This window comes from Phyllopteryx taeniolatus, chromosome 4 (genome assembly GCF_024500385.1).
Source record: "Phyllopteryx taeniolatus isolate TA_2022b chromosome 4, UOR_Ptae_1.2, whole genome shotgun sequence".
Taxonomy (NCBI): domain Eukaryota; kingdom Metazoa; phylum Chordata; class Actinopteri; order Syngnathiformes; family Syngnathidae; genus Phyllopteryx; species Phyllopteryx taeniolatus.
This window is the reverse complement of record NC_084505.1, coordinates 6,672,403-6,685,975: the sequence shown is the minus strand read 5'-3', so window position 1 is coordinate 6,685,975 and position 13,573 is coordinate 6,672,403. Positions and strand designations below refer to the sequence as shown.

The 13,573-nt window shown below is 40.5% G+C and overlaps 2 protein-coding genes across 3 annotated transcripts; both read left to right on the top strand.

The window, feature by feature from the left end:
• Nucleotides 1–225: 225 nt before the first annotated feature.
• Nucleotides 226–7,836, top strand: cwc25 (CWC25 spliceosome associated protein homolog). 2 transcript variants are annotated; one of them, XM_061772227.1, is made up of 9 exons: nt 226–1,120; nt 1,257–1,429; nt 1,519–1,755; nt 1,877–1,946; nt 2,080–2,219; nt 2,316–2,388; nt 2,474–2,670; nt 4,052–4,219; nt 7,308–7,836. In XM_061772227.1, exons 1-9 carry the CDS (start codon nt 1,103–1,105, stop codon nt 7,339–7,341), a joined length of 1,110 nt encoding a protein of 369 aa, XP_061628211.1. In that variant the 5' UTR covers nt 226–1,102; the 3' UTR covers nt 7,342–7,836. The 2 variants fall into 2 exon arrangements, with proteins under 2 accessions (XP_061628211.1, XP_061628210.1); XM_061772226.1 differs by having other exon boundaries at nt 235–1,120; nt 7,334–7,836.
• Nucleotides 7,837–8,202: 366 nt separating this feature from the next.
• Nucleotides 8,203–13,427, top strand: psmb3 (proteasome 20S subunit beta 3). The gene is made up of 6 exons (XM_061772223.1): nt 8,203–8,362; nt 8,691–8,875; nt 8,948–9,055; nt 9,143–9,320; nt 13,124–13,218; nt 13,296–13,427. Exons 1-6 carry the CDS (start codon nt 8,360–8,362, stop codon nt 13,342–13,344), a joined length of 618 nt encoding a protein of 205 aa, XP_061628207.1. The 5' UTR covers nt 8,203–8,359; the 3' UTR covers nt 13,345–13,427.
• Nucleotides 13,428–13,573: the final 146 nt, after the last annotated feature.

The following is a 13,573-nucleotide window of genomic DNA, read 5'->3' as shown; positions in this document are numbered from 1 at the left end:
TTTTTGCCACCTGTCCCAGCTTTTTTGGAATGTGTTGCAGCCATAAAATTCTAAGTTAATGATTATTTGCTAAAAACAATCATGTTGATCAGTTTCAACATTAAATATCTTGTCCTTGTAGTGTATTCAATTAAATATAGGTTGAACATGATTTGCAAATCATTGTATTCTGTTTTTATTTAGGTTTAGCACAACGTCCCAACTTCATTGGAATTGTGGTTGTAGATCGATAGATAAAACCACAATTCCAATGGTTAGGACGTTGTGTTAAACCTAAATACAAACATAATACAATGATTGGGGTTGTACATAGATGGATACAACCATAATTCCAATGAAGCACAGATGAAAACCACAAGCAACAAATTCAGCTACACATTCAAAATGGCAACCAGTCCAGACCAGGTGTATGTCGCAGAAAGGCACTTGGCATAGGCTTCAGCCAACCATAATGAGGACAAGCTCTATGGCAAACTAATAATTTAGAGCGCAATTAGCAGTATTTTGTTAGGAAGTCACAAAGTCGCACATCGTCTCATGAACAGGCCGAAAATGACATTCAAACGCACTCCCTGCTGATAAAAATCAAACTTGTCTGGCAAAAGGCTTTCAAGATTTTTTGTTCGCTGGCTTTTTTTTTTATTTTACCTATAATCTGTTGTGTTTACACCACTTTTACAAAAGAAAAACGAAATGAGAAACAAATTAATCTACCAATGGTAGGGTAATTTAGAAAGTTTTTGCAACATGGCCGGAATATTAGTTGGCAACACTGGCCATGACATCATTGATTTATCAATGGGAGTGCTAAATATTTAATTAATAATCAGTTATTTGCTTTTTGTTTTAATTGAGCTAATGTGTTTTTCCATGATTCGTTGAGAAATGGACGTGGATTCAAGCGAACCATTGCATTCACATAATATACGTCATGCCTTTGAATGCACCACGAGCTACACCGGAAGAAGAATATCCCAAACCGGAAACAGATTAGCGTCGGTCGTCGTGTTTCTACCCTTCCTAAACGTAAAACGTCCCTTTAACACCGGACTGTGTTCTTATTTTTCCTTGTTTCATTGGTAACTAAAACCAAGGTTTTAAAATGGGGGGTGGTGATTTGGTAAGTACTATCTGTTGAAAGACGAACGAAATTGAAATGCTCATTCCTTTCCGTTCACATCAACAGTGACATCTTACATGTTGCGTATTGTAAAGACCCTGGTATATCTCCCCAATGGCTCCTTTTTGTTTGCTAGAATTTAAAGAAGAGCTGGCACCCCCAGACGATGAAAAACATCGAGCGTGTCTGGAAAGCCGAGCAAAAACACGAATCAGAACGTAAGAAAATCGAGGAGCTTCAGAAGGAGCTGAAGGAGGAACGAGCCCGTGAAGAGATGACGAGATACGCTGAGGAAAGCGGTGCCATCAAGTAAGTTCTCACGAACAGAACTTTTTGTCACCCAAAACTTCAGTACGTCAGTCAGGTTGTTTCACTATGTATCGTTTGCACAATAACAGAAAAAAGGATGATCGTCTAGACTGGATGTACCAGGGTCCTTCTAGTCAGGTGTCCAGAGATGAGTATCTCATGGGACGTCCCATTGACAAGCAGATCACTGATCAATATGAGGAGCCTGAAAGTGGTCCATCAGCAGAGACCGGACTTCTGCCTGGCTCCATCTTCAGCCCCGTCACCGCTACCTCCAGCCTGGACATGGCCGCCAAGATCCGGGAAGACCCTCTGTTTGAAATTAGGTAGGACATTACTGTCTTACCTTATTCTCTCTGCTCCCTTACCAGTCTTTTTGTTTAGATTTCAAACAAAGTGCATGTGATAAAATGTGTAGTTTTACACATCTTGTCTTTTACACCCAAGGAAACGTGAGGAAGAAAAGAAGAGAGAGGTCTTGACGAATCCAGTGAAAATGAGAAAAATTAAAGAAATGGTAAACAAGAATTGTGATGGGTTGCTATTTAATTTTGGCAATTTTTTTTAAGATGACATTTGGAAAATGGAGCATTTGCCAACTGAATAGGTTTTTGATAACCTCCATGTGAAACTTTCTATAACTTTCACAGCTGCGCCAGAATCTTGACAAGAAAGACAAAAAGAAGAGGAGGAAGAAGGAAAAGAAAGCAGACAAAGAGAGAAGAAAGGAGAAGAAACACAAGAGAAGCTCAAGTTCGAGTTCAGATGAAAAAGACAACAAAAAAGACAGGTACACAAGGTTGTTTAATAATTCAAAGTATGTCACAGATATTACTTAAGAACATTGACGAGTTTCAATCTCAATTTCACTCTTAAATGTCTTTAGGTCACGCTCACGAGATGGAACCTCCTCTCACAACAAATCTTATTCCCATCATCTGCCAGGTTATGGCCTCCTGGTCAGTAAGCAGCAAAGCATAGTGTCATGCATATAGGTTCAGTAGACCACAACCATTACGCTTGAATTTTCTTTACACACTGTAGCTCCCTGCAGGCAAACAACACCAGTCCTTTGCTTTGAATCACTCACGACGCCATGAGAGGAGTAGAAGCCGATCTCCTGCAAGAAAAAACGGGGAAATTCACTCCTCTTCCTCACACCGACGTGACAGGAAGGTGGAGGTCAAAGCTCATAGCCCAGAGAGAGAGCGTTACCAAAGGCAGCGGAATCATGTGTCAAAGTAAGACTTAGGGATATTGGTCATAGTGTATAATTACTTTCATACATTGGAACCTCTAAGGTAGGGGCATCAAACTAATTTCTCTCACGGCTTACATTGTAGTTATGGTTTCCCTAAGAGGGCCTTTATGACTGTGAAACCATATACAGTAAATGTGTGCCCGCCTCAACATAATTTTACATATCGTAACTGTCGAGTTGAAACCCCCAACGTTTAAATGTGGTTAATTTCATATATTTTTTTCACAAATCGATACTACTGCTTAGTCCCCACTTGGGTTATTTTTTACAAATTATTGACCAATTTAAAATGTTGAAAATGGCTTGCTCTCTTTTACAATGCAATGTTAATGGCTCAACAAACATGCCGTGTATTTAGGTGCCCAAAAAGTGATGGTATTTATGTTGCGAGGACTCCGCCCGACGGCTGCAATATACACAATAAATTGATGGGTAACTAGTTTTTAGGTCAGAAGTCAAGGGAAATAGTGTGTTCAACTATTGTTCATTACTTTAAAAGGGGGTTTGGGAACAAAGAAAATGCTTGCAATATCTAAAGTTCTTAAACTCAAGCTAATTTTTCAGTTTTGGTACAGATTTTAGCAAGAAACATGAACTACCTATATAGATCATCAAGTGTGCTATGGGAAATTATTCCATTTCACTTCATTTGTTCACCACCAGCCATTTTCAACGCAGAGTTCCCCATTTTGCTAGCAGTTTTAGAAGATTTAGACTAATCTTTCAAGACCTATGGAATATTGTGTTCTCTGACAATATAAGCACTGAACCGACCAAAAGAAAGTAGAATTCTTTGGAATTTTTATGCGGTGCCATTTCCACCTTCTCCTAACTGGAAGTCTCTGACGCATACTTTGTTTATACCATACATACTGTATATACACATATAGTATCAGTATAGTATAAGTAAAAGTATCGATTTGTGGAAGAAAATATGAGATTGACCAAATTTGGACACCCAGAGATATGTAGTTTTAATGACTGCTTATGGTTTTGTTTAAAATATGCTTTCCCCAAATATAACAATATATGCACGGGTAGCGGTTATTAAAAGAGAATGTAATGCTTTGTAAAAACAAATTGCATTTATATTGTATTGTACAGTTGAGAGTAGTATGTTGGCATGGCCCTGACAAGCTTTCCAGTTTCTCACATGGCCCTTTTGGAAAATGAATTGCCCACCTCGGCAATAGATTATGTAGGCTACTGCTCATGCACTGGCATTGCTTCTCCACATGTGGAAATGCTTGTAAGTCAGTGATTGATGAATGTGATTATCTGTAAAAGCAAAACAGATCATTGTACTAATTTCCAACAGTGGCATTTGATCAGCTTTTGGACTGTTGTCATATTTTTTGCAGGAAGCTCTCTGCAGAGGAGCTGGAGCGGAGGAGAAAGGAGATGATGGACCAGGCCAAGCAGAGAGATGAGGACAGGGAGAATAATGTGAGAAGATACAGGAAGGAAGATGAGCAGAAAAAACAGCGGGAACAAAAGTCCAAGCATGACCGCCATGCTGGCTTTATCCAGTAAGTTTCTCTCTTTTTCTTTGTTTAACGCAACGTGGAACCATGGTCAGTATGTGTTTGATGTCACTGGACACGCTCTAGGATGGGGACTCTTAAATGTAATTAGTAGGGATGTAACTAGGGCTGCAATGATTAATCGATAAAATCACTAAAAGTCAGTCATTAAAAGTGTTGGCAACGAATTTCATTATTGATTCATGGTGTCGCGCAATTATGACGTTGATGGGTTGCACACACTGAGCAGCGTATGGAGCAGTGTACTATGTCTCTAAACCGATGATTATACTGAATTTGGATGATGTCATCCTTGCCTGTAATGATTGGATCCTGATTGACCCATCACAATCAAGTCCTGAAGCTTTTAATGTGTGCAGTGACTGCAGTGGCCGACTGCCCATATTCCATAAGCCAAGGCAAATGGAAGTGCTCACATTTTTATTAAAACTACATATTTAAGTTCATGCTATCCAAACAAACTTGCCCTCAAGTCAGAATAGTGGAAGTTATTACGAAAATATATCATGCAATTAACAGAGGATTTTTCTTTCCGGCGGCACGGTGGTTGACTGGTACCACATCTGCCTCACAATTCTGAGGACCGGGGTTCAAATCCGAGCCTCTCCTGTGTGGAGTTTGCATGTTCTACCCGTGCCTGCGTGGGTTTTCTCCGGGCACTCCGGTTTCCTCCCACATCCAAAAAACATGCGTGATTGAGAACTCTAAATTGCCCGTATGTATGAATGTGAGTGCGAATGGTTGTTTGTTTGTATGTGCCTTGCGATTGGCTGGCGACCAGTTCAGGGTCTACACCGCCTCTCGCCCGAAGATAGCTGGGATAGGCTCCAGCACACCCGTGACCCTAGTGAGGATAAGCGGTACAGAAAATGGATGGATTTTTCTTTCCAAAGTCGTGTTTGCTACCTGTGGACATTAGTGGAAATGCAGTAGAATGCAATACAGTATATAAATAAACAAAATACTTTTCATAGGTAAAGTACGGTGTCATCATTTATTTGTATGGTGTCATCATTTCTTTATTCATGATTGTAAATTTTATTTTTATATTTTCCACATAGTGTTCTTGTAGTGTATAAAGTCAAAGACTTCCTTGAAAGTTTGGTAAATGCCTCTGGATTGGCAGACTGGGGTGGTGGTCCCCCTTTTTAAGAAGGGGGACCGGAGGGTGTGTTCCAACTACAGGGGGATCACACTCCTCAGCCTCCCTGGTAAGGTCTATTCAGGGGTGCTGGAGAGGAGGGTCCGTCGGGAAGTTGAATCCTATATTCAGGAGGAGCAGTGTGGTTTTCGTCCTAACCGTGGAACAGTGGAGCAGCTCTACACCCTTGGCAGGGTCCTCGAGGGTGCATGGGAGTTCGCCCAACCAGTCTACATGTGTTTTGTGGACTTGGAGAAAGAGTTCGACCGTGTCCCTCGGGTGGTGCTGTGAGGGGTGCTTCGGGAGTATGGGGTACCGAACCCCCTGATACGGGCTGTTCGGTCCCTGTACGACCAGAATCAGAGTTTGGTCCGCATATCCGGCAGTAAGTCGGACTCGTTTCCGGTGAGGGTTGGACTCCACCATGGCCGCCCTTTGTCACAGATTCTGTTCATAACTTATATGGACAGAATTTCAAGGCGCAGCCGAGGCGTAGAGGGGTACCGGTTCTGTGGCCTCAGTATTGCATCTCTGCTTTTTGCTGATGATGTGGTTCTGTTGGCTTCATCAAGCCGTGATCTCTAACTCTCACTGGAGCAGTTCACAGCTGAGTGTGAAGCGGCTGGGATGAGAATCAGCACCTCCAAATCTGAGACCATGGTCCTCAGTCAGAAAAGGGTGGCGTGCCCTCTCCAGGTCGAGGATGAGATCCTGCCCCAAGTGGAGGAGTTCAAGTATCTTGGGGTCAATGTTCACAAGTGAGGGAAGAATGGTACGGGAGATCGACAGGCGGTTCGGTGCAGCGTCTGCAGTGATGTATCGGTCCGTTGTGGCAAAGAATGACCTAAGCCGAAAGGCGAAGCTCTCGATTAACGGTCGATCTACGTTCCTACCCTCACCTATGGTCACGAGCTGTGGGTCGAGACTTAAAGAACGAGATCCCGGGTACAAGCGGCAGAAATGCGTTTCCTCCGCAGGGTGTCTGGGCTCTCCCTTTGAGATAGGGTGAGAAGCTCGGTCATCCGGGAAGATCTCAGAGAAGAGCCGCTGCTCCTCCTTCATCGGGAGGAGATCCCGGGGACGACCCAGGACACGCTGGAGAGACTACATCCTTCGGCTGGCCTGGGAACGCCTCGGGATTCCCCCGGCAGAGCTGGATAAAGTGGCTGGGGAGAGTGAAGTCTGGGCGTCCCTGCTAAACCTACTGCCCCGTGACCCGACCTCGGATAAGCGGTAGAAAATGGATGGATGGATGGATGAATGTCACGAAGCGGAGGAAAATAAACTGGATTTCCATGCCGTTAAGAGTCTTCCTGTGTTTATAACTTGACTTTAATTTTTTTATTCAAGCAAAGAAATCACTGTTCGTGGGCTATATCCAATTTGTAACGTTATCAATTAAAAAATATGACAGTAAATACTGTTCAATTAGTCAACAGACCTTTTCTCAGTGGACAGTTTTTTTTATTCTGAACATAGCATGAGTATTGCTGCAGCAATAATAGTGTTTTGGAGGTACAGTATACGAATGTAAACATTGGATACACAGGAATAGAAGTGCACGGTAATATATGATTTGAAGATTTGAAAACACACAAACTACAAAAGCCTATTGAGAAGGACTAGGCCAGCAAGAAAAAGAGAGGTTTTTCGGTTCTCCTGCTTTCACCCCTTTGCCCCACCTGTACCATGAACCTTCCTGCAATACCGTGCATCTTCTTGCAATACTGTGAGCTTTGCCACGATATTGCCATAATTATCGTACCGTGAAATTAATGCCGTGGTAAAACCGAGCCATGAGCTATAGATATCGTTACATCCCTAGTAATTACATTATTAAAGTTAAACAGTTCCATACCAGAGCATACAGATAATCTTCACGCTGATTTTGGTCTCAGTGAGGAATATTAAGTCTTAAATTGTGCTATTTAGGTTCAATAATGCCTCCATTGTTGCAGTGACATGAAGTTGGAGAGTGCTGCCACGTCTTCATTAGAGGACAGAGTGAAGAGGAATATCCACTCCATTCAGAGGACACCAGCTTCATTGGACAACTTCATGAAGAGATGAACATGAACAATATACTGTACATAATATACTGATTCAAAAAAGTGAAACTGGCAGCAGGAATGGGCCACCGTACTTCGTTAATTAACGTACGGTACTTCGAAGAGGAGTGGATGGTGTGGGAGATGAACCAGAAGGCTACATCCATGTAAAAATCAAATTTCAATTCTGTCCAAATAAAATAATTTTAGAGAAAACCTTTGCCACTGTGTAAACATTGAAAACTATTTTTCCTTCCATTTTTCTCATCAAATGGGACTTTTGATGGGTTTATTATAAATGTTATCATACGCTCCAAGCAAACAAACTGGATTAAAATGTTATTTACAGAAGTCATTTTGATAATAAAGCTGTGTTGCTTGCGCTCTCAATAAATGTACAACTTGCCCAAATATTCACACGCAACGTTTTTTTCTGAAAAAGTAAACAAGTATAACACACATTTTCACTACATCGAGTAACAACTTTGTGATGCATTTGTTGTATTTACCACGCTTGTAACTAGTTTGGAAAGACAGTTGGATTAATTAAATCTTAAAAGGTATAAATGGAAAAAAATACGGATCCAGCTATCATGCGTAATAATTTTAAATAATATATGATTTCATCAATTGTCATTATATTATTGTGTGTACCCACCAAAGCACTAGATGATATCACATTTGACAGAGGAAGCAGACAGGTTTCACTTTAACGCGCCTCAAACAAACTATGTTGACCAACGAGACAGCCAATAGAGTCTTTCTCAAGGAGCCAATCATATTCGAGCAGTCAGTAACATAGTAGAGCGTTTGTATGATCTTTGTGTTCCTCCAAAATTGTGTAGTCACTCGGTGAAGCTAGTCATTTCAAAAAGACAAGCAAGGCTTAAAAGTGTAACGTTGTACTTGTGACAGTTGGACTACAGCATCTTCACAATGGTACGAATACTCCAAATTATTCAACACCGGGGTTGAAACTTGAAACTAATTTTAAGTTTACTCGGGAGCCACCGGCTAAGCTAATATTCGTACCTTTAGCATGGCCGTGAAACGTTGCCGACGATGTAAAAGGATCTTGTTCTATTGTATTATGTACATCCATTTCAAAGGAGAACTGCCTTGTAACTATATCCGGAAGTGTTATTTTTATATATTATATACCTATTATATTGATTCGTGTCCCATATTGGTTCTGCATGAATTATTTGATTGTCAGCATTTTTGGTGGCACATAATGTGTTGTCTTTGTTTGTCCTCATCCATGCAGTCTATTATGTCCTATAATGGAGGGGCCGTCATGGCCATGAGGGGCAAGAACTGTGTGGCCGTCGCGTCCGACCGCAGATTTGGCATTCAGGCTCAAATGGTCACAACCGACTTCCAGAAGATCTTCCCCATGGGCGAGAGGCTGTACATCGGACTAACCGGACTGGCCACTGATGTTCAGACAGTGTAAGTGTGTGTGTGTGTACCAATTTGAGGGAAGTCGTCACTGTCATAATTTCCGTTTTATAATGCATACAGATCCCAGAGGCTGAAATTCAGATTGAACCTTTATGAGCTGAAGGAGGGTCGCCAGATAAAACCCAAGACTTTTATGAGCATGGTGTCTAACCTACTGTACGAAAGGAGGTGTGTGCATTTTCCTGGGTTCACGTTAATCTCTCAAAAAAGCAGCATGCACATAAAATGGAACGTCACGGTTATTTTACTTTTTAGGTTCGGGCCCTACTACATCGATCCTGTGATTGCGGGACTAGATCCAAAGACCTTTGAGCCATTCATCTGCTCCCTGGACTTAATCGGATGTCCCATGGTGACGGAGGACTTTGTTGTGAGCGGGACCTGCTCGGAGCAGATGTACGGCATGTGTGAATCTTTGTGGGAACCGGACATGGTAAGTTGTGTGTCAAAAGGGGGGGATCCCCCGAGTTAAAAATGTGGACAGTGAACTAGGGTTGGGCGATATGGAAAACATATTCTATCACGATATGGGCCATTTTATATCACAAGAACGATATATTACGTTATATAGTACGTTTTCAGGTATTCTATGACAAATTGATTGATCATGTCAATAAAATTGGGGTTGTTTTCTTTGGTTACAAGTATTTATTTATCATGCTTACCTCTTCTAATGTATTTACTAAAATGAAAAGCCTACACAATGCAAATACAAAATTACTGGGAACAAGCCCAATGAATATTGGCAAATTTGAATGTCTTGGATTTCTATGTACATTATAATTAATTAGGATGAAGATTTAAAAATAATTAATAAAATGTAATTGATTCCAGTAAATTTAAGTGCAACAGCAATCTTGTGCTGTTTGAAATCGCCACTGATTATTATTATATTTTTTGTAAGTATAGATAGATAGTCTAGCTTTCTATTCAGGGGACACTACTCCTGACTTTCGTGGTTATCTCCCATATGTAAGAAAATAAATATAACACCTTGAGGCTAATCAACTGGCTCTCTATCTTTGAGACTCTACGCCCCCTGATGGCATACAAGTGCAAAAAGTACATTGCGCAAACTCGAAACCAAAACTATTGTCCATATATGAACTATCCAATTCACTCGATCAGCAATGTTATTTGTTTGTTTGCAAAATAGAGTACTGAGTTTTAATTTTGATGTTTGAGATCTGATTAATCTGCTTTAATAGACTTGTGTTTTTTTTGTTACCAGGGTTGAAAACAGGATTGGCAAAGGGGAATTTATCCATACAGATATTTTTGCTGATGGAATGTCAAAATCTCATATACTGGTACTTACTGCGTCCAATATTACAAGGTTGATGTAATTAAAATAACCAATATTGAAGCCATAATTTATTAACGATTATGATTGTGACTGTCGCACAGAAATGTTCTTGACAAAGTTTTGTAAATATGGAAATTCAGACAAATTTGGATTAATTGTTCTGGAAGTGAACTTTTATAGGTTGGCAGCTCTGCTAGTCTAAACACGGTATTCTGATTCATAATTGCGTTTGTGGAATAAGAAATAAACAGATGAATTATTCAATTTTCATCCATCTCAGGGGGCAGCCGTGTTTGTGAATATTGCCCTCTGCTGTCGGTGGCAGAAGTGGTGACCAAATTCACTACATAGCCAGTGTGGACAAAGGAATGTACAGTACTACACTATAAAGTGGAAGTAGTCATATTTTATATATCATCGCTGTCGGGCGGAATCCCTCCACCTCCAAAATGATACTTTCAGGGGAAAAAAATAAAAATACAGCTTGCCTGAGTTTCCAAGTACCGCTTTGCCGAAGATGGTATCATACCTTATATTGCTATCATATACCGGTGAAATTATCAAATTTTACTTAACTGCTCAAAAAAATTATTCATTTACAAGAAATAATGTATCTTTGTTCCACTATTTATGCCAGTGACCGACAGAACAAATAAATGCTCTTCTGTTAGATGGCTGGAAGTACATACAGTAATTACTGTGTATCTACTTTTTGTGACATTTTTGTTTGTTGGTGTACCGTGAGATTTTTCAATTGTAAAATATGGGCCATAAAGGTTGGAAATCACTGCTCTAGTCCAGCCATGTCATCTAATCAGTCAGGTCAAACCAACATTACAACATGACAGAAATATTGGGTGCTCACTTACTGTAATTGGGTTACTTTATTGTAACTAAACTTAACTTGTTACTGCACATACACCGAAACTTTAGAGCATGATTCGACATAATGCTGGCATGTCTGCGTACAACCATCAGTGCTAGCACCAGCTTGCTAAGCTACATAACGTTTTGTTGCACCTCATGAAAGCGTCCTGGACAAAAATTATACTATATTTTGTTGCACGACCTTTTGTGGCAATCACTGCAATCACTCAATTTTTGTAACTTTCAAGGAGACTTGTGCATTTCTCAGCATTTTGGCCCACTCTTCATTGAGCAAACTGCTCCAGTTGTTTCAGCTCCTTCCACAGATGTTCAATAGGATTTAGAGTAGGGCCCACAGAAGGGCCACTTCAGAATAGTAATAATTCCAGTGTTTTGCTCTTAGCCATTCTTGGGTGTTTTTAACTGTGTGATTTGGGTTATTATCCTGTCGCAAGATCCATGACCTGTGACAGAGACCAAGCTTTCTGACACTGGGTGTCACATTTCTCTCTAGAATGCCTTGATAGCCTTGAGATTTCATTGCACAATGCACAGATTCAAGACACCCTGTGCCAGATTTAGCAAAGCAGCCCCAGAACATAACAGAGCCTCCTCCATTTTTCACAGTAGGGACAGTGTTCTTTTCTTGGTAATATTCATTTTTGAGTCTGTGAACATAGCGATGATGTGCCTTGCCAAAAAGTTAATTTTGTCTCATCTGTCTGCAGTTTGGCAAATTCCACTCTCTCTTTTTAAATATTTTCAACAGTGGTGTCGTCCTTGGTTGTCTCCCATAAGGTCCACTTTGGCTCAAACAACAACGGACGGTGCAATGGGACACTCATGTTTACCTTGACTTTGTTTGGTATTCACCTTCAATTTCTTCGGACGTTCTTCTGGTCTCTTTTGTTACCATTCATATTATGTCTCTTCAATTTTCCTCCTGCTCCCACGTCCAGGGAGTTGGGCTACATTCCTATGGATGTTAAATTTCTGAATAATATGTGCAACCTTACTCACAGGAACATCAAACTACTTGGAGGTGGTCTTATAGTCTTTACCTTTAACGCGCCTGTGTATACTTTTCTTTCCAATCTCTTGAGGCAACGCTCTCCTTCTCTTCCTCTGGTCCATGTTCAGTGTAGTACACACCATGTCACCAAACAGCAGAGTGATTACTTGTCACCCTTTTAAATAGGCCGACTGACTGACTACAAGTTTGAAGACATCTGTGATGCTAATTAGCGGACACACCTTTTTTGAACATGTCCCTATGATCAAATTATTTTCAATCTGTTGTCGGGGTACCATCATTTTTTTCCAGGTGTGTTTCATGAGTTTCTTTTTTTTTTAAGAATTCTTTTGAACCACAATTCAAAAGTGATGTCTGATTTTTATTGGTTCATTTTCATTAAATTTGTATGTATTATTTATGTCAGATTCAAGTTATTTCTGTGACCACTGTAGGTTTGGCATTCATTAACAGAGGGGTGCCAACAATTTTGTCCATGTGTGTAGGTGATAATTACGCCACAGGCTATGTTCACTGGTATGGGGAAATCAGATCTGCTTCTGGCACTGATGTCACAGCCCAAGCAGGGTTTCAACCGAAATCTGGGCGAGTTAAAATCTGTTACAAACCATCAGAAAATAAACCTAAAATAAATACGGATGTCTCTCTTGTTGGGAATTCTATAATGATAATAATTCAGATCTATAAAATTAGTGTCAATGTTCACAGCATTAGAGAGTGTTTGTTAGTGCCTGTTGTCACTCTCGCTCGCACAGTTCCTCAAAATAAGAGTCAAAGCATGCTTGCTTCAAATTGCTTGTGACTGAAGTTAATCATGCTGCATGTCTTCCAGTAGGCCTCAGTGCTGCCAAGTATGTTCTTGCAACCGGTACTACACCGAAGGCGCACAAATCAAACTTTGGACTAAATACTGAATGTAAAAACTCATCAAATAAAAATCCACAATATCGTGGGGGCGCAAACGATGAACCACGATATTATTGGTATTCCCCGTATAGTATATGTTAGATGTTTTTGTTTGATCACACAGGAGCCCGAGGACCTCTTTGAGACCATCTCGCAGGCCATGCTGAATGCAGTTGATCGAGACGCAGTGTCTGGCATGGGTGTCGTCGTACATGTCATGTAAGTACGGTGACAGTATGTTGATAGGTTGGAGCCATAAGATTTGTGGTGATTAACAGGTTTTTCTTTTCTGACAGAGAGAAAGACAAGATCACCACAAGAACCTTGAAGGCTAGGATGGATTAGAACTGCACCTATCTCAAATGTTTATACTGAAACTGTTTTCCCCTCCTTTATATTGTTTAATAAATAAACATGTTTACACAGTCTGACATTGTCAGTGTCTCAAGGCAAATAAATGAGGTATCTACAGATACATCCCAATCAACTAGAATATTGTGGAAAACCTAATTTCAGTGGTTCAATTCAAAATGGTTAATTATATAGAGTTCCTGACAAGTCTTGTCGCTTATCC